The sequence below is a fragment of the Anguilla rostrata genome, chromosome 10 (assembly GCF_018555375.3).
Source record: "Anguilla rostrata isolate EN2019 chromosome 10, ASM1855537v3, whole genome shotgun sequence".
In the NCBI taxonomy this organism is placed as follows: Eukaryota; Metazoa; Chordata; class Actinopteri; order Anguilliformes; family Anguillidae; genus Anguilla; species Anguilla rostrata.
The window spans coordinates 17,011,412-17,030,984 of NC_057942.1; the positions used below are offsets into that span (position 1 = coordinate 17,011,412).

General features: G+C 44.0%; 1 protein-coding gene across 5 annotated transcripts in view; it reads right to left on the reverse strand.

Moving 5' to 3' along the window:
* ehmt1a (euchromatic histone-lysine N-methyltransferase 1a) overlaps positions 1-19,573 on the reverse strand; it is a 44,106-nt gene that overhangs the window by 18,958 nt on the left and 5,575 nt on the right. For 2 of the 5 annotated variants that reach the window (XM_064354488.1, XM_064354486.1), the window contains exons 2-10: positions 7,622-7,704; positions 6,281-6,360; positions 5,628-6,100; positions 4,557-4,728; positions 3,766-3,902; positions 2,932-3,102; positions 2,376-2,441; positions 1,533-1,644; positions 673-888 (exon numbers count right to left, since the gene is read on the reverse strand). In XM_064354488.1, coding sequence (XP_064210558.1) covers positions 673-888; positions 1,533-1,644; positions 2,376-2,441; positions 2,932-3,102; positions 3,766-3,902; positions 4,557-4,728; positions 5,628-6,100; positions 6,281-6,311 — 1,378 coding nt within the window. In that variant the 5' untranslated portion in view covers positions 6,312-6,360; positions 7,622-7,704. Of the gene's footprint in view, positions 1-672; positions 889-1,532; positions 1,645-2,375; positions 2,442-2,931; positions 3,103-3,765; positions 3,903-4,556; positions 4,729-5,627; positions 6,101-6,280; positions 6,361-7,621; positions 7,705-14,608; positions 14,811-14,970; positions 15,118-18,969; positions 19,086-19,573 lie in introns of those variants that run through there. The other 3 variants (XM_064354485.1, XM_064354487.1, XM_064354489.1) reach the window with 3 other exon arrangements.

Here is a 19,573-nt window from a genome sequence, read left to right on the forward strand (position 1 = left end):
AATGTGATGGAAACCCCTCTGTTCTTCAGCGCCAAACAACTGAGGACCAGGCAGTCATTAGTCTGAAATACTGCTCTCGTGACTCCTTGAGCAGAGCTATTTAACTGGAGGTCATCTGCCAAATGCAGCCCACCATAGACTGTTAGCCCTCCAATGAAAGAGATGCACTGGAAAAGTACTAACGTCATTCATTATAATAAAAAATGGCGTACTGCCCAACAGAGACAGAATAAGAAATAATATGAATACTTTAAGAATGAATTCAAGCTGTTTAAACAAGCACACAACAGATGTATAATACTATACATCCATTTACAAGTAATAAAAAAGGAAAATGTGAGGGAAATGTTTGGTCCATGTTCAGCATTTGAAAAAAGAATTTTCCACCCATGAAAAACCAGTTAAAGAAGTGTCCTCTTGAGTAAAGTCACACAACTTCTTGTAAAGTGTATGTAGCACAGCTCTCACACACCACCGTGTGTGTATGTGCGTATTACATGGCTCTCACAGTCTCCCGTGTGTGTGAGTATGTGCATTCACGTTTGTGCATGTTTGACTGCCCTCACAGCCTCCCTTGTGTGTGTGTGTGTGTGTGTGTGTGCGCGCATGTGTGTGTGTGTGTTTGTACATGTTAGACAGCTCTCACTGCCTCCGCGAGCGTGTGTTTCCCACCTTCCTGTTGGGCAGAGAACAACTCCTCCTGGGCTTTAAGATCCAGGGAGTCCAGCGGCAACTCCGTGTATCCATTATGGATGTTCGCCTCAGCCTGGGACTCTGGGTCTGTGAATCCATTATTAATGCCTGCTTCAGTCTGGCCCTCCGGCTCGGTGGATCCATTATTAATGTCTTCTTCAGCGTGGGCCTCGGCGGCCGGGCAAAGAGACAGAGCTACAGAGAGAGAAAAACAGGGATGCAGCAAGAGAGGGTGTGAGAGAAAAACAAAATGAAGACCCATACACTGATCCTCACCCAGATAAGGACTAACCTAAGATAAGGAGTTCTGGAACACTCAAAGCTGAGAAACACACTTTTTTTTTTTATTGAAACAGGGCGAGTGACTTTATAAAGTCTGGGACGACTTCCCCAGAGTGAAACAGGCACTGCATTTCTGAACTTTGAGTGCTCTAGCTTTCAGAAGCCATCTTTATGCACCTTGCACTGTCCTGGCAATGAAGCACCTATTTAGTCCTCTTTTGTTAGCTGCGATGAAGTGCTCTGGCATTATTTCACTCATTTAATTACTGTTTATGCCATTCATTTGGCCCAGGATATTTTGTTATAGGTTTATCATTTCAGATTATATTTTGGCAACACGTTGTTGCACACTTACTGATTCCAAGAGTAGTAACTATAATTTTTATTATTGGTCTTTTACTTTTTATTTATTGTCTTATAAAACTTATGAATGCATGCACGTTCATTGTTTTGTAAGTTGCTGCGGATAAGAGCACTCGCTAAATGAATGATAATGCAATGTAACGCAATTATGGTTAAGGTGATGATGACGTTGATGATGATGATGATGATGTTACCCGAGAGCTCCTCCGTCTTGCCATTCATCTTCTCCTTGCATTTCCTTGAGGGTCGTGGGCTGTCACTCGGTCCGGTCTGTTTCGACGGTTTATTCAGCCCCGTCTCCGAACTCTGACAAGGCAAGGTGGGGGGGTGGGGGTGGGAAGGACAGAACACAGCCAGTCACTGATCTAGTTACATAATGCAGGCTTCAGTATCACTCTGATAAAAAAGCTATTGATTTGATTACATTACATAAATATTGGCACTTGGCAGAAACCACAATGTTACCATGAGAAATACAAACAAGCAGCAGAAACACAGAAAAGATTCTGTCAAATTATTTTTAAAAAACACACCATTACATTACTATACTACTATCACAGCAAATCCTGAAACAACAGAAAGAAGTGTTGAAGGTAGACAGCCAAGTCTGGGGAGTTGTGGGCCAGTCTCCAGAGGTAAGTGTGTTCAGTTTGCATCAGAAGATCGAAAAACAAAAGATGCGGCTTGTGTCTCGTCCAATAGAGGCTCGTTTCACCGCCAGAGATATTTTTTCATTCAGACTTCCTTTATCTGTCAGATCAGTCTCCAAAGGAAACAGATGAGAAGCAGAGAATACTGATACAATCAACAAATGTTCCTGCTGTCTCGCTCCTCGAACGCGAGCAGCGCTACCGAATCGAGTTACCGCATTAGGGTCTGATGTAAGTCTCCACAAGCTGAGGTTTTCGGGAAGAACGGGGGGGTATATCAGACCTTATTTTGCCCCTCAGCACACTGGAGCTGCTCTGCCTTCAACGACTGCCTTCAGTGGGAGGAAAGTTTATTCTTTGCAAGGGAGGCAGTTTTCAGTGGCTCACCAGATCGGAGTCATCTCCCTCCACTTCCCCGTCATCGCCAGACTTCTCCCACTCCTGGCCTTCCGCCTGATAAAAGAAGACAAAGCTTCTGACTTCCGGTGAGCCCTGCAGTACCCAGGTCCTCACTGACTGAGGTCAATACAGATTTCTGTGTCTGACTTCACAGGGCTCTTAATGCCAAGAACAGAAGGGTGTTCCTGGTATATATACACCACAGTCTCCCTTCTGACCCCTACACCTGAGCATCTATTTGCTGTCTGGATTTGTTCTTCCAGAAGTCTTTCCAGCTCACATTCCGCCAATGGGAGGACGCTGCCAATTACTGTTGTGCAAGTTCCACCTGTCACCCTCAGATTCCAAAAACACGCTATATAAGCAAAGTGCAGAATCATAATCATTACATTTCCGTTTAACACACAATGCATTATTTGAATTATTCAGCAGCAACAGCATTACTTCAGTCAGCAATGAACTCCAGCACAAGCGTGACTCTGCTGTGGGGTGGGCCGGGGCAGGTGGGGGGAGTGTGGCGACCCGGTCGAGGTGTGAGGCCAACCTGAGCGTGACTTTCGGCTGCGTCGTCCTCCTCTCGCGACGTCACGCTCGCCGCCTCCTCCGCCCCCGTCCCGGGACGGTCGCCGCCCGCCTGCGGTCCCTCTTCCTCCGAGGCCTCGGACTCCTCCTCGTACTCGTTCTCGGCTCGCTCTCCGTTCACCTGAGGGCTCCCCTTTCCGACGGGGCAAAGAGGTGAGAGGTAAAAGACGGGCCTCGGTTCAGTTTGCGGGAGACTCAGGACAGCGACACCTCATGCAATGCAGGAAGCTTGCACACGGGGACGCGCACTTTTTAAAATATGGAACATTTGTCATTTCCCAAACGCATGATGAAATATCTCACAGCAGCAGTTATATGTCAATATGGCGAACTGCAGCAAAGGACAAAAATGGAATTGTTTAAATCTAAGCAAACAACCTAAGTGGTAAAGCCAGGAGCCAAACTAACTTTCTAACGACAGGTATCTTGACTTCTTTAGAGTAGTTTTCATTTAAAGTGCTTTACAACTTTAAGGAGGTAGTTGAAAGGAGGTAGTACAATAAAACATTAAAATAAATGTTGTGTTTTGTTTTCATACAGGATTGATTAAACAATTAAGGCCTAGTGAGGCAACCCATTACTTCTGGAGGATGCCTTTTCAATTAGCCCACCTGTCGCCTTGTTTATTTGGATACAGCGCTTGAACAAACCATTGAACAACCTGATGCTGAATCTTTTCACCGTATTTAACCTCACATCAACACTCAGAGGTGACATCACCCTCCAGGCCTTCGTAGCAGTGCACTGGCCTCATTCTGCACTGTGACGGCGGAGTCAGTTCAGTCCCTGGTCTTACTTGCGCAATTGCGGCAGCCTGCCCGTTGTCCTTGAACATGTCCAGCAGGGAGCGCTGCTTCAGTGTTCTGGGTCGCTTGCGAGGAACGAGGCTGTAGGTCCCCATCTTCCTCTTCTTCTTTCGGGTCGCAGCGGTCGCTGTAGGGGAAGAGGGGCGTTGAAGCCTTAAGAACTCAGCAACATCCACCTAGGTCATCATAGGTCATTCTAAAGTAGTGCCCACACAATCCATTACGTTACAAACCAATACATTTCTGAACACGTCACGATGCCAAGAGTTAAACCTTCCAGGTCTTTTGTAACAAACTGACTGTGACCTGGAGCCTGCAGTGCCTGGACACAGTTGGCCACGCCCTGTCAGGCGTAGGGGGGGAGTTAAAGTCAGCCAGGGTTCCACCGGATCCTGCTACGTTATACACTTCAAACAATGTGCCAGGTCCCCACTGGTTAGCAGCTTCTGCCGGTGACAGATTTCTCTCTCCTCCGAGTCGGCAATAAGTTCCCGTAGTAATGTGTGTCAAACAGTCACTGTCTCATGGACACAGAATGCACATGGTGCAGCTGCAGTGCTACCAATGAGAATTTAATGCATAGTGGGGACTTAAGGTGCACCATTAGCAATTCCGAAATGGAGTAGAAAAAGAAAAAGGGAAGAAAATTTCAAAATAATAGTACGCAACATTTCATGAAAACGTTCAGGCCTCCAAATCTTGGGCCGCGCTAGGACAAGAATCCAGTGGGATTCTGGGACAAACACGAGGACAAAGAGCAACGAGCCCGGAGGAGACTGACCTGCCTGTGGCCTGGCGGGGAGAGCGGGGGGGCCGGGGGGTGCAGGAGGGTCGGCGGGGCTCTGGGACGGCTGGATTTGGGAGGAGGACGTCTGCAGCGCCTGCTCCGCCTCCGGCCTGCCCCGGCTCTCCTCTCTCTCGCTGTTCAATTCTTTTTGCTCCCTGTTCAAAAGCTTCAAGAAAACAACCAAAAAAAAAATTCAGTGAGCGCAACCTGATGTATTGACTGGAAGAAGCTGAATGGCAATTTCACTTACTGTTTCAAAAAGATAGGGTTTGAATCGATAATAAAGAAACATGCTAAAGAAAATCTTGTTTTCATGTTTTAAAGGACAGAAGGGAATGCATGGTCTTTTTCACACTGAGCGTGGAATTCTCACTGCTGAGAGCTGACAGGAGAGGAACGTATGGGAGAGAGGCTCCATGAACTGACAGTAGAATAGAAAATAGGAGTAAAAGAAAAAACAAATGGCATCAAAAAAAGAACAGATAAAAAGGGAAAAAAGAAAGACCTCAATGTTTATTCATGAGATCTTGGCACAATTTTACAAATAAAATAATAAAAATATTTTTAAATATTAATAAGAATATTAATTATATGTTTAATAACATATAACAAGAAAAAAATTAATATAGATTATGCACTTAATGTCACTTGATTCTTGAATTTTGATCACACACATTGTAAAAAGGGGTAAAAAAAAATGGTTATGAAGCGCCTATTAAATTAATCTATTAATGTCAAGCTGAGTAGCTGGTTTGAATAGTCCAAAGCAGTGGATGAAGGTCTCGACAGCACATGACCAGAGCATATCTGGTGTGGAACAGGATAGCATCCATTTATGTAGTTCCTTACCGGTTATGAGAATTTTCACTGAGCTAGCCAATTTGCTCTGCATGAAGATCCCAGCAGTGAGCAAATGATGAACCCGTGGGTCCTACAGGCAGGTCACTGAATTTGCCCTCATGCCCAAGGCACTGAGCCAGCAGTGTGGGCCCATTACACCACAGCATCCTCCCGGATCACAGAACCAGCACAGAGAAATGCACCGCAGGCAGCGTTGCGGGTTACCTGCAGTACGGTCTGAACGGAGGCGGGCCTGGCCATCGTCTTCCGCGCGTGATGTACGGTGGCGGGCGGCAGGGCGTCCCGAGTCGCGCTGTCCTTCGCCTCCGACTCCGCCCTCGCCCCCTCGGCAGCCCCCGACCCCGCGCCCGCTCCTCCTCCTCCTCCTCCAGGGCCTGGTTGTTGGGCCCGTGCCGACGTGGAGGAGGGGAGGGCTTTGGAGGCGTGTCCCAGCAGAGAGGGGTCTGAGGGTGAGCCACTAGTCCTGCACAGGGGCGCCCCCCGGTGGTGTGTGCTGAGGTTAAGTCCATTGCTGTCGAAGGCCGAATCGAGGGGAGGGCCCCCTGATTCTACTGCGGCCGGGGACGGGTCGGCGCTTTGGGGGTCTTTCAACACCTCCGAACTCTCATTGGTCCCTTCAGTATCTGCCTCTCTCCTGGACACATCACCTTGCCTGGCCACGTCCACCTTAGGTCCACCTGAAATCCAACAACATTTATGCTCACAAGCACAACAGAAGACAAGTCCGTAATTTAATCAAGGATAAATAGATTTTTAAATAATCCAAACGGTAATATTACCTGCCACACGCCCCCACCTCACCACCGCCCCCATCCCCTCCTGTCTGAGCTACACACCACTCCCCCCAACCGACTCACCTTGGTCTCTGATTCTGGAAGGTTCCTTCATCACCTTCGTTTTAAAGGGTCCCCCTTTCCCACAATGCCCCTGGCCAGACCTGCAGACAGAGGGACACACCAGTGTTATTCACTCAGCAGAGTAGCTGTGGCAAGGGCTGCTTTTGTTTACTGATATAGCAACTAATTTACATGTACGAATCACAATACACACAAGAGAGCAGTGTATTGTTGTAAATGGGTCACAGGAGAGGAACAAACCCCATAGAAAAGAAGCAAGTGTGAATCACTGTACTGCACAAGCATAATAGCTGAGAAGGTCAAACTGTAGTAAGCAGGGAAGCAGTGACATTCACGCAATAAAAGGGTGGATTTTAAGAGCATAGAGACAAAAAATCAATTATTCCTCCCTGAAGAGACCCATCTGAATACTGGAAATCACAATAAAAACCCCCCAGAAATGATAAAACTTCAAAATGTTTGGTAGTTATGGAAACAGCTAAGGGTTGGGGGCAGACCTGACAGCAACATTAAGCTCCACCAAGTTTAACATACCAGGGACATGACAGTAAAGATTTCTTTGTGAGCACACAGCGTCCTGGGTGTGCTTTATTACACTGCCTCCTGAGCACTGTGTCCTGAGTGTGCTTTATTACACTGCGTCCTGCATCCTGAGTACACTGCGTCCTGAGTGTGCTTTATTACACTGCACCTGCATCCTGAGTACACTGCGTCCTGAGTGTGCTTTACGACACTGCGTCCTCAGCACACGGTGTCCTAAGTGTTCTTTATCACACTGCGTCCTACAGTCCCACTGTATCCTAAGTACACTGTGATCTACTGTGCCTAAAGTGCACTGCTTACTGAGAACATTCACATTAAATCCTGAGCGCACTGCTCTACTCCAGACCGTCGTTGAGCGCGCCAGCCTCTTTGGCTGTAGGCCCAGAGCCAAAACCTGATCCTGTCCCCCACAGCCCAGCTCTACTCCCCACAGCACGTAACCCCACCATCCCTTCATCTCTCTCTCTGCAGCTGTGTCACTGAGACAAAAAGCTACCATTCACATAACAACACACGCATTCAAGCACACACGCATACACACAAACACAAGAAATGAAAAAAACTAACTATATGCGGCCAATGTAAAGAAAAACCACATTACCGGATGACCCCATTATAGGATTGTACAAAACTATCCCATCTCAATAATAGGCTATTACCACCACCCAGAAGTCTCTATATTTTCATAACTGATGCCCATATCAGTCTCCTGTCACGTGACCTGCAGTCAAACATTTTACCATCAGTCCCATCAGGAACCGGAAAAAGACAGAGAATTATATAATTACATCATCTTACCAACTCGCAAAGTAGCGTGTACGGTGTCTCCCAAGTTCTATGACTCAGAGCCTCTCTTATGCAGTAAGATCCCAGGAACACAGCTGTAAAAATCAGAGCAAGAGAGAGCACAACATTAGACCAATGAAGGGCACAACCAGTGCACAAATACTAAGCATTGGGCTGTCATATAAATCATCACAAATGAGCTGAGCTTCTCCGACTTCTCTGTTTATCTTTTATACTACGGTCTTCCTTAAAAGAAGGCCAATGACCAATGACACAAAACAGTATGACCTTGCCGAGCTTCAGTTTATGCGATAAGGGTTCACTGGCCCACAGGTGCCATGCTGGCAAAGAGTAGTAATGGGTAGTACTGGATTTCCTCAGTTTTACGGACCTTTGCAAACAACCAGAACAAAATTAGCATTGAGAGTTGAGGAAAAATACTCCAGAGTGGCCACTAAAGATGACCTTCAACCCACACCAACACCCTCCCCCAGCCAACATGTTCAGAATGATTCAGAATTGACATAATTTGCCTGAAATAATTTTAAACCTGCATGCCACATACGCCTGTAGTGTGGAATCTGTGCACCCCGCCCCAGGCATGTCTGGCATGTCTATTATGTTACATTATCCCATGGGATCATGGGAAGAACCAGAAACACTGCAGAACTGAACACAATCAACATTTCACCACCAAAGAGATACAACATAGACAAACTCTTTAAAAAAAACTCAAAATCCCATGTGGCTCTCCAAACACAGCCAACAAGCGCCAGCATCTCCAGAAATATCCAGCTCCTGCTCGGAACAGTGGAACAGGGAGTAACAGCAAAAAAATTCAGCAAGCTAAGGAATCCTGTCACAATAAAAGTCCCCTCCTCCTCCCACCCACCACACTTTGTTAGCCATCAGGATGACTGCTCATTCGATCTTCAAAACCCACTTCACTGCCGGACTGAAATTATCCTCCCCAGAGACGCACTGAAATATTACCAACCAGCTCAGGAGACAGTGAAAGAGCAACTTACATTTTTTACCAGCGTAACAGTTAAACACATTATTACCGGGGTGCCTACGTTTTTTTCAAGTCGCCTATAGCAGAAATCACGCAAAACGGTAAGACAAATAATTACTTATCCATGCACTATATAATCATAAATGGCACTGTATTCCAGGTTTTTTATTTTTTAGTTTTGACTGCTTTCAGGTGTACAAGCAAAATTAACTTCAGTAGAATCCACTGAATTGCATAAAAGAATGAGACAATATACAGGGTGCAACAACTTCGCGTACCACTCAAGCATCCGCTACTTTCAACAGAAACTGCCTACCTTTGTAAATTTAGCCGGTTTTGTGTCTTTATAGCACAATTGCCAGTTCATTCATGAGGCATCTGCCGACTTTTAACACATAGCCTATAGAAAGATCATTACGCACTGTAATTGGACATAATTCCATGGAAATGTCCAAAATATGCGATAATGTTTTAGGGTAATGGGAAATGGTTCAAGATAGGGCGACATAGCTCAGGAGGTAAGACCGATTGTCTGGCAGTCGGATGGGTAGCCGGTTCAAACCCCGCCCTGGGCGTGTCGAAGTGTCCTTGAGCAAGACACCTAACCCCTAACTGCTCTGGCGAATGAGAGGCATCAATTGTAAAGCGCTATATAAATGCAGTCCATTTTACCATTTACCAAGATTCGGCAATTAAGTGGATTCTACTGTATTTTTATTACAGGCATACTACGCAAGATATTTACCTTGAAAATATAATAAAATAGCTATGTTTTATAACCAATCATGTTTATGATACACTGGAAGTCTCTGTCTTAGCGCACATCGGCGGTATCAGTATTCCTCAGAATGTTTCTTCTTCTACACTCTTTTCTGTACTGGGAATGGAGGGTGTGGCTACAGAACCTGTGGAGTGGGATCAGGTTTCAGCAGCAAAGCGTTCAGCTAGCTACAGCAATGGAGATGAAGAAGCACAGCAAAGTCAAGCAACAAGCCGACAGGGCTCGTTCAAAAACCTGGTCAACCTGGGAATTGCTTTTCTTCTATGGCGACAGCCAAGACAAGTTCACAAAGGGGAAGAAAAGTAACATGGAGTTGGCGTGTTTTCCGTGATTTTAAATACTGGACCAAGGCAAGGCTAAAAAAAAAATCTTGTATAGTATGATTTTAACCTACACTGCTTTTGCCTATATTCAATAAATATTTAAATTGTTCCCATTTTCAATTTTGCTATGCGTTTCATTTTTGTAGCCTACATCTCAATGCATTGTGGTTACCACTTGCAGACTTCACAGAACTTTACATACTAAATGTAGCTAAATCTAGCTAGCCGAGACAACGCATTGAGTTGACAGTAGCGCCAAACCGACCGCAGTCACGGTCACGCAAAGTCACCACCTAAGCCATATTTTGAGCCAGGAAAAATCCTGACATACATATACAGGAATGCACAAATATAATCTGGCACTTTACCATCTTCCTTATAGTCACTACCTATCATAGCCCGACAACATGTTGCAGCGTTTGAATGCTATATGATATAAATTTCATTATGAAATTTAAATCAGTTTCTCACAGGTATATAGCTGTAAAAGCAATAGCATTTTGACTCTAGGTTTTCGAAAATGTTAGCCAAAACAGGACAAGGATGTGTACAATACTAGGCCTACATAAATTAAAAACTCCGATAATTAAAGAACTCAGGAGTCCTTAATTAATTTCTACAATATTATTGTCCCCATGGGCAGCCTATGTTAAAATTCCTGTTTAAAATATCCCAAAATTCCTGAATACAAGATAGCAACACTAGACCAACACACTGACCTGAGGCACACAAATGAGAGCAAAGCTAGGTTACTGGCAGAAACATTTATGTCAGCATTCCTGCCATCTAAAATTATAGGACATAATCACTGCACATAATAATATAAAGGGAAATTTTGGGAAATAATCATTGGAACAATTTCACACAGGTCATGTGGTTCAGTACTAAAATTTATGTGTGGAACAACTTTGATCCATAATCAAATGAATGCAAGGCATTGCACATCACCAGCATGGGCATGGAGAGATCTCAACAGTCTCTGTTCGTGCCTGTTCAGAGGAGAATATGTGATTACCAGTGTTCTGTAATAATTGCATGGAGGCAGTGTAATATGATTGCCATTGATGAGGGAAAATTTAATGGCAACTGTTCAAATAAAATAAACATTTGATGAACACTTCACTGAACTCAGCCAACTGTCATTTCTGCTCAGCAAAACGGTGCTGCTGCACCACCCCAACAATAAAAAAGAGAGAAAGAAAAGAGAGTATCCAATTACAAAATAACTTATTTATATCCTGTCCAAACCCTTGAATTTCCACAAGCATAATGTCATCCATGTATTCTTCAACTGGCTGACAAAGAGGTGTTGTTATTGGATGATGGAACTGGCTGTTGGTGTGAAGCTCATTAACGAGACAAAAAACTGGAAATTTCTGACAATGTCATCAGCAGGGAAATTTGGGAGAAGTAGAAGATGAAGAAAAATTAATTAACTAGGTTCAAGGCTTTATTGTGTGGATAAATGAAGCTGTATCCAAAAGCCCTGGCATTGTATAAGGGCGATGCCATATTCAGGGGAAATATCCTTCTCAAGATCACAATAGTGATGGCCCATAGTGAATTTGAACCTCCACAGTGTGGTAGTTTGGTCATGACGCAGCAGGCTGGTAAACATTTATGTTGATTGACAGGGTAGAGGGAGATATTGCTGTGTTACATCCCCCATGTTCTACTGCAGACAGGTCTGATACAGCAGACTTTTGAAAAAAGTAAATGGCTTCTTCCAACTTAGAACTTAACTATCAAATATAGCTTATAGGCCATCTCATTGCTGCCACCATGTTCATTTTAGTTAATTCATATTACTAATACGCCAACAAGATGGGTGCTGCTCTCACCAATTCCATAAACTATCTAGCTAACATAATCAAGCAATAACAGCTTGCATTTGTGGCTAGCCAGGTGTTTCATAAACTCACATCTAAAGCCAGACAATTTGGGCATTATTTACTGTAACACAAAAGCAAGCTGTAACCTCAAGAGAAAAAAAATCAGTTAGAGATAGCATTTAAACGTTAGAATGCACTGTTCTTGGCAGAGCCAACATTTTGTGTTTTCAATGTTTGGCTTCTTCTACCACAGTCAAGAAACAATGCAGAGAAACTTGTGGGGAGCAGAAACGGTACTTATAAGCAGAGTAGCACAACCTTAAACTGTGCCATTTTAGCACAGTTCATGGTAAGAATCAGAGCTGGCTGTAGGCATAGGTAGTGAGGATGGTTGCCTAGGGTACAAATCAGTCTAGGGGGGAGCCAAAGGGTAACGGAGAAAAAATCCATGCATTTTGTGTAGGGCTGTCACCGGCAACATGTCTACTGACATGGTGTCATTGAATGTACTTATAAAACTGCTGAACTGTGCCCTAGTCTGATTTACTAATAGACAAATATTAACCATTCATAATGTCAGTTCATTTAAAACGCAGCCAAAAATAAGTCAAAACATGGCCTGTGTTTTGAAAACGCATATTTCTGAAAGCCACTGTGACCTTTGCTCACCCAACCTGAACAAGAGCGTCTTCCTCCCTGCTTTCACCAGCTACCCTGCCCAGTGCCTGGCTGCAGCAAAGACATTCCACTAACTCTGAAAGCCTACTGCTGAGTTCTCTCTGTGGAAACCATTCCTCTGTAGCAAGGGTATCCATGGGTCAAGGCCTGGGAGTTATAAAGAGACTGTACCCCATTTGTGCTTATTATTGTCTCGGTACACCAGGAAAATCCTCCCCAAAATATATATTTTAGACAAATCTTTAACCCTCCATCCAACACTTATATTGTACTTTGTATCATTATCTTGATGTTGTAGCTTGTCATGCCTCCTAGTTTGACTTAGCATAGGTTAGGTCAGAGTAACGTTTACTGTGTGAACTGGACTTAATGTGTTCATGGCTATGAATAACTGTTACAAAACGAAACGAGTATTGTACCTTATCGAACCTGTGTTTTGTAGTTGTTCCAATGACCTTTGGTATGCACTTACTGTACGTTGCTTTGGATAAAAGCATCTGCCAAATAAATGTAATGTAACCCTGATTTTTGGTCTATCATCATTGGTCCATCATTATTGGTCCATCTTGTCACTGAAACATTGTCCAGCATTTCAAGAAGGGGCTCTGCTTACAACACAGCTAATTGGCCAGAGAAGTCCCTGTTGCATGATGGGATGTCTTCTTGCCAATCCAGGATTTGATGCTTGACGGGGAAGCGCATTCATACACTGTAATCCTGGTTCAAGCAGCGTGAGCTACTCTGCAGTGGATGTCACACTAGACATCCTATAAACATACATGGAAAACCTTAGCAGGAGATTTCCAGGGCCCCAAATGCAGGGCTATACTGTGCTGTAGCACTGCCCAGTATGAGTTCAGCTGAAGGCCGCTCTACACTGCCCTCATTACAGGTTTGGTCCAGCACGCACAATCCGACACATATCAGCTCCAGAGGCTGAACGACTGTGACAGGCCTGGTCAATTATGGTTTTTCATTGACAGACCTCCAACCCACAGATACAATTTAATGTAGTACTTTCAACACAACCATTTGCTCTGCTCCTAAAGTTTCTAATCACAGGTGCGGGGCACACATCAATCACTTACAGTGCTTTTAGATAAACCTTGGTTTCTAACTTCATTAAAGCAAGAAAATATCTATGCATCAATGAATCTGGAGTCTCAATCATTGGGTATGGATAACATCATCAATACTCACTAAGGAACGTCAGAGAACAGTGACGATAGGGAGACAGAGGTAAGGTCTTCTACTTTTTTCATGAGAAAACCAACACAAACAAGCAATCTGTGTGCACCAGCACTCCCCCTACTGGCAGACTGCAGAGCATGCTCAGTAAGGACAGGAAGCTGCCTGCAGATCAGCCATTTCATAACAACTGTTTACTGGCGCTACGCTAGATCTTTCCACAGGTTTGTGTGTGCATGTTCGTGTGTGTGTGTGTGTGTGTATGTGTGTGTGAGTTATGTATAAGAATCATGAGAGAATCCTTTATAAATTTATGAATATGTGCATGCAAAAAGCTTTGCTTTCTTTAAATGTGTAAAATGTGCACAATCCAATTACTCAGTACTTCTAAATTACACAATACTACCCAAATTCTGACATACACACACTATTGATAAATAGCATATTATGCTTGTAAATAAACAGCAATGGTCTGGTTGTTTTTTGACAAGGTGATCATAACTATTTCCACTACCCAAGCCTATGATTCCAAGCCTACCTGTAGCACCTTACAAATATTAAACTCACCTGCACCACAAACCAAATAAATCTCTTCCTGCAGTTCACCTGGGCCTCCATTCAAGGTATTAGCTGATTTTTTCTAAATCAGCTAATACCTTTCACAGCCATTTAACTCTCAATTAGAATGCCAGAATCTCAACAACAGAAATCAGTTATTCACTTCTGACACATCTGGGTTCCAGATCCATGTTTGACCCATGCATCCTCAACTAGACACTTCCAGCACTTTCCCTGACATTCCTTTCCCGTCCCTTCTCCTGCCCTTAGCCTTTTTCATGTATTCAGCCCAAAATGAAAGTTACAATGCCCTTATGTTTGGAAGCATGTTTAGGGTAAGGAGCAGGGTGGTGGGCGAAAGGGCCTTAAAATTCATTCAGAGTGCTCTTGGTATAAGCCCCAAATGAAGCCAACAATCGTCAAAAGCTTGCAATTAGAGACTCCGTTCTCCATTTCAGCCTCCAGAACCTTGGGCTCATGCATTACCAGTTTCTAAGCCTACAGGCAGAGCAAGCCTCTTCCACTGGCTGCCATCCCCCTGGTTTTAATCTTCAATCCCAGCCAATGTGCTATTTTAGGGAATACCATGGCATTTCCTTACGACAACATCAAAGCCCTTTGTACCTCTTGTCAACATCCAGGCCTCAGGGAAACTCTGCAGTAGTTTCTGTTGGTAGCTGAGCTAAGCAAGACAACTTCAAGCATCTGCCTTAATTTTTCCTTTAAAAAGGTGAAGAGACTTTGACTGTAGGTGCTATTGTACTTCCGGCATGTAGTCAAGAACTCTTGAAGATGAGTCACACAGAGCTTAATCACAAGATTGCACCTTTGGAAAAGAAAAAAACAGCAGAGAAATACAGATTATACCTTTGAGAAAGATTATTCCAAAAGGCAGCAAAACTATAAACATCGATCATTAACAGCACCGTCTAACAGCAGACATTGAAGTACCCCATTCTGCTTCAGAATGCCAGGCAACGTCATACCTGTGTCCTCTCGATGGCTTCCATTGTAGAGAGAGAGCGAGAGACAGAGAGAGAGAGAGCGTGTTGCCTCTTTCCTTCTCACCCCGCTTGCATTCAGCTCTGGTCATGTGACCCAGCTGCTCCCTCTGCTGGTTTCCTTGTACGGTGAGGACTGAGCATGCTCAGTGAGCTCTGTGCTGATGAGCGTGTGCAGCCATTATAAGAGCAGGAGGGTATGAGGGGGCCCAATGAGGGAGCCCCCGGGGTGCCCCCACGCCAGGGGCAAGGCACAGACCGCAGGAGGAATCCTAAAATCCCTGCATATTACTGCTTTCTCGAGAGTTTCTGTCCTGCCTTGGTTCAACATTAGAGATGTATAAGAGATAGAAAGAATCCCATCATCTGGCCTTCCCAATGCACTGCAGTTACCCCCTTCAACAGACAGCACTGAGAAGCCCCATCAGAACTAAGAAAACAGGTTACCTAACTGGGACGACCCCACCCAAGGGATTTGAAAAGGGGTTCAACTGGGGGGAAAGTTACATTTTACATATATATTTCCATATTTCATGTTCACATTCCATGTTTTCATCATTTTAATGTTTTAGAATTTCAGGTAAAAAATAAATAAATTCTTGGTAATGTTGTAAAAAAGTTGCCATCATTCAATATTACACTGTACTAAATAGCAGTGTTAGTCATGTGCGAATTGCATTCATGATGTGGAAATATAGCAATTCAGACATTCCTCCAAGTAGTTGCTGGAGGCATGTCCAAATAAAAGTTACCACTTCCTGAGATGAAGATCATCAGGTATTGGATGACCATCTCAGGGGGACTTGAGGTTTGGGGAATTTCTGACAGCCAGTCAATGAAAAGTGAAGTCTTGGTGAAAACCTTACAGCCACTCTGATTTCAAAGCAGCTTGGTTTTTTTAAAAAACATCACAGTCTCAATCATTATTTCAAATAACTCAATAACACCAACTGTTGGTGAATTTCTGCTTTTACTACTAAAACTATTTCAGGGCTATAGGGACTACAGAGTACTCTAGGGACATTGTTACAATATGGGTTAGACGCGTGGTCAGGCATCCACACCAGATTCTTTCTACCTAAACCCTTTGAACCCATTGCATTTAGATTCCTCATCCCTTACAATAGTAGTTTCCGGAATGTTTTCGCAAAATTTCTAGTCAGTATTCTAGAACTCCATTGCTTGCAAATACCAGTACAATGTTCAGTTAAGAACATTCTAATCACATATTTGTGATTAAAAGGGTTCATTGCAATTTCTCTGCCCAGAAAGAGCTGCACAGGGCGGAAAGCTTCTTCCAGAAACAAACATGATCGCTGCAGTGCCGTCACCCCTTTACCTCCCTCCCCCACCCTGTGAGTTATTCAAACAGCATCTGTCTCGAGCCTCCAGAAGCTCTCCGTTTCTCACTCGCGCACCAGGGCCCTTCCGTGACCGTTGCTCAAAATATTTGCGCTCCGTCGCAAACCAACATTTCTGGGTCAAACAGATGTTCAGTCTGCCGATCTGGCCTGGCTGCTGCTGCCACAGCGCTCTGCACCAAGGGAGACCCGCGTCACAACATCCTGACTCGTTTGCACAGGAGACATCTGAATACAGCTGCCAGAGAGAGAGAGAGGAACTTCATTTCCACTCTCACGTGGATGTATTCCATACAGGAAGAGCTCAGCTGATGCAGCCTACAAAAATCTTTTAAATAAAACTTAAAAAAAAAAAAAAGCACACACAAAACACACCACTGTGGATCACAGCCCATGTCAATCCCCCCGTATCCTCCCCAGCAACCAGCTTCAGACTGAACTTCTGTGGATCACAGCCCATGTCAATCCCCCCTGTATCCTCCCCAGCAACCAACTTCCTGACGTGCAGGGGGAAGTGGCTTTGTTTCAGGTCTGTTACAGTGCACCATGTAGCATTCACGGAAACAAAAACAGCCCAAAGAACTATTTCAGTTCCATTTCTCCAACATTTATGTTCATTGAACTTCCCCTGGCTGGAACAGTTCAGGTCAAGAAACAGGCCTTGGCTGGCACATAAACACACTATTTCATTACTCTGATATACTACAGCATTGACAGGAAGAGTGAGAGATGCCTCTAGCACTGTTGAGCAGGGTAGCGTTTCCCCTTGCTCCAACAGCCCTCACCAATCATACCCCCCCTCTCAACAACCCAACCTTCGCAATTCCCCAAAAAACTTGAAATGTGGGGATGTATTATTAATACACTTTAAAAACATTTTTTAAAACAACAATTTTAAAAAGAAAACCTTTTTTTTTTTTTTTACAACTACCCATGCATCAAGGCAATCTAAACTATACCGGCAACAAAAAACAAGAGCGCACACTGTCCCTCTGTCCATATGCACACCACAGATAGCCAGCGACTCCAGGCCAGATCTGCCTTTGGGCCAGATAACCAGGGACTGTGTGAGATCTGACTGAGAGTCGCTGGTTAACTGGGACTCTGGGCTACACCCCAAGTCAGCCAGGCAGCCACACCCCCTTGGCCAGTCACGTGACTTCAACCCAAACAGCAAAGCTGTCAGACAGTAGCCAAAGCACTCCCACATCCTGCAGTGGCCACACAACGCTCGTATCGTTAAAACCACAAATTCCATATATGAACTGATCAATAATAAACAGAAATATGAATATGCAATGCATTTAATAAGAATCCATGTAATACATGTGCTAATGGTGTTGTCTGTCAGCCCTGCCCAGGCTATATCACACACAGGAGAATCTTACAGAAACCATGGCCTGCCTGGGCAGGCTCATTTTGAGTCCACATTCCGGAAACAAGGGGACTAAAGCTCAGCGCAGAAATGCAGGCCAAGAGAACAACAGCCAGTAAAGAAACTGTCCTCCGAACAGAACACAGACAGCTCTCCCCCAAGCACTGAAAACAGCCCGTCACCTTTACTGAACACTGCTAGGTCTGCTCTCTTACTGAACACACGGCCAAGTCTGCTCTCTCACTGAACACAGCCAGCCATGAGTGAAACGAAGAACTAGAGATCCCCAACACTCCGTTCAACATCGTGTTTAGACAAGTCTTGAGTGCCGGCTTCAAGAACAAAGTCAGACAAGCTCTTCAGGGCCATTCATTCACTCCAGGGACAGGGACAGGGACAGTGAATCTGTGATCAGATTGCATTTCCAATTTCACCTGTCCCAACAGTCTCCCCAAATGGAGCCAGAGGGCCCGAGTCTTTTTAAGATACTTTAAATTCTGTTTTTGATGTCATAAAATGAGGATTTCCACCAAGGATGGGGTCAACAGCATTTCAGTTCTAAATTCAGTGAATTAACTGAAATTCCAATCATTTTCCTCAGGTATTTCTCAATTAATTACTTAATTTGTATTAGTTTCCTGAATTGATTGATTACAAATGACCCCAACCCTAATGCTCTCTTTGTTACTGACCATCCAAAAGGGACCATTAAGGCCAACACTTTTCATAAATCTCCAAGCACAAACAATTGCAGAGTTCACATGATAAAGTATATATATAAAATCCAGAAAGGCAATTGAATAAGTCTGCCAATCTCTGTTATCCACCGGACAAAAATTTGAAAAAGGAATCAGTCCCTTCGGAACAACACAAGTGTAGGTACTAAGTAGCAACATTTATTACGCCATGCAGGTCCTCCTGCTACTACACATATGTGCACAGCCCCCCAGGTTCCTTTATAGCATACCAGAAAAAAACAAGTGCAATCAATCAATCCATATTTCCATCCCTTCATGTGTCAATTATCCATCCATCCAATCTGGTCCAATAAAAACACATGAATTTGAATGTATTGAAAAATGTATGAGTAACTGGAAAAACCCCCAAGAAAAAATTACCATTAGAGAAACTGGCCACTCCCATCTGCAAACTTCTATAGAGAGAGAATTAAAATGAAGAAGAAAAAAGTGAATAGTAAAAATAAAAATAAAAAAACTTTAGTTCTGCTCTTTATCAGCATAGTAGTACCTGGTCTAGCCTGTGGTATTCCATTGATAGAATGAGAATGGGGGGAGAGAGAGAGAGAGAGCCAGAGAGACCGAGGCTCCACAGTCTTCGGTCTAGTTTCCACATATGCACAGTTGCTGAGGTCACATGACCAAATCCTCTGTAGAATCTTCTCTGACACGGCACTGGGCATGCTCAGTAGCAGTCCTGCTGTTCTTGATAAAGAAGAGGGAGGAAAAAAATATACCCAGCCATTTTGAGGAAGAGAAAGGCAGTTGACAAAGGACACACAGTCTTCACAGCCAGCCAAACTGCATTTCCACCTTTATAGTTAGCGCTCGTTCTCTTGCTCTCTCAGACGTGAGCATGACAAGCTCTCTGCTTTAAATTGACTACTGTCAGAGAAATCATGACAAAAGCAATAAACTTCAAGATAGCTTCATTTCCACTACATGAGCTTTTGTCCACCAGCGCTGAAACAGCACTTCCTTTATAGTCTCATTCACATTCAAGAGATTCAGAGACTCCATAAATAACTGCTTTCAGAGACCTGCTTTAATTTAGCTGGTATTGTCCAATCATCGCGTCTCTAGCATCAGACTACAACACTCATGGCTTAAAAACA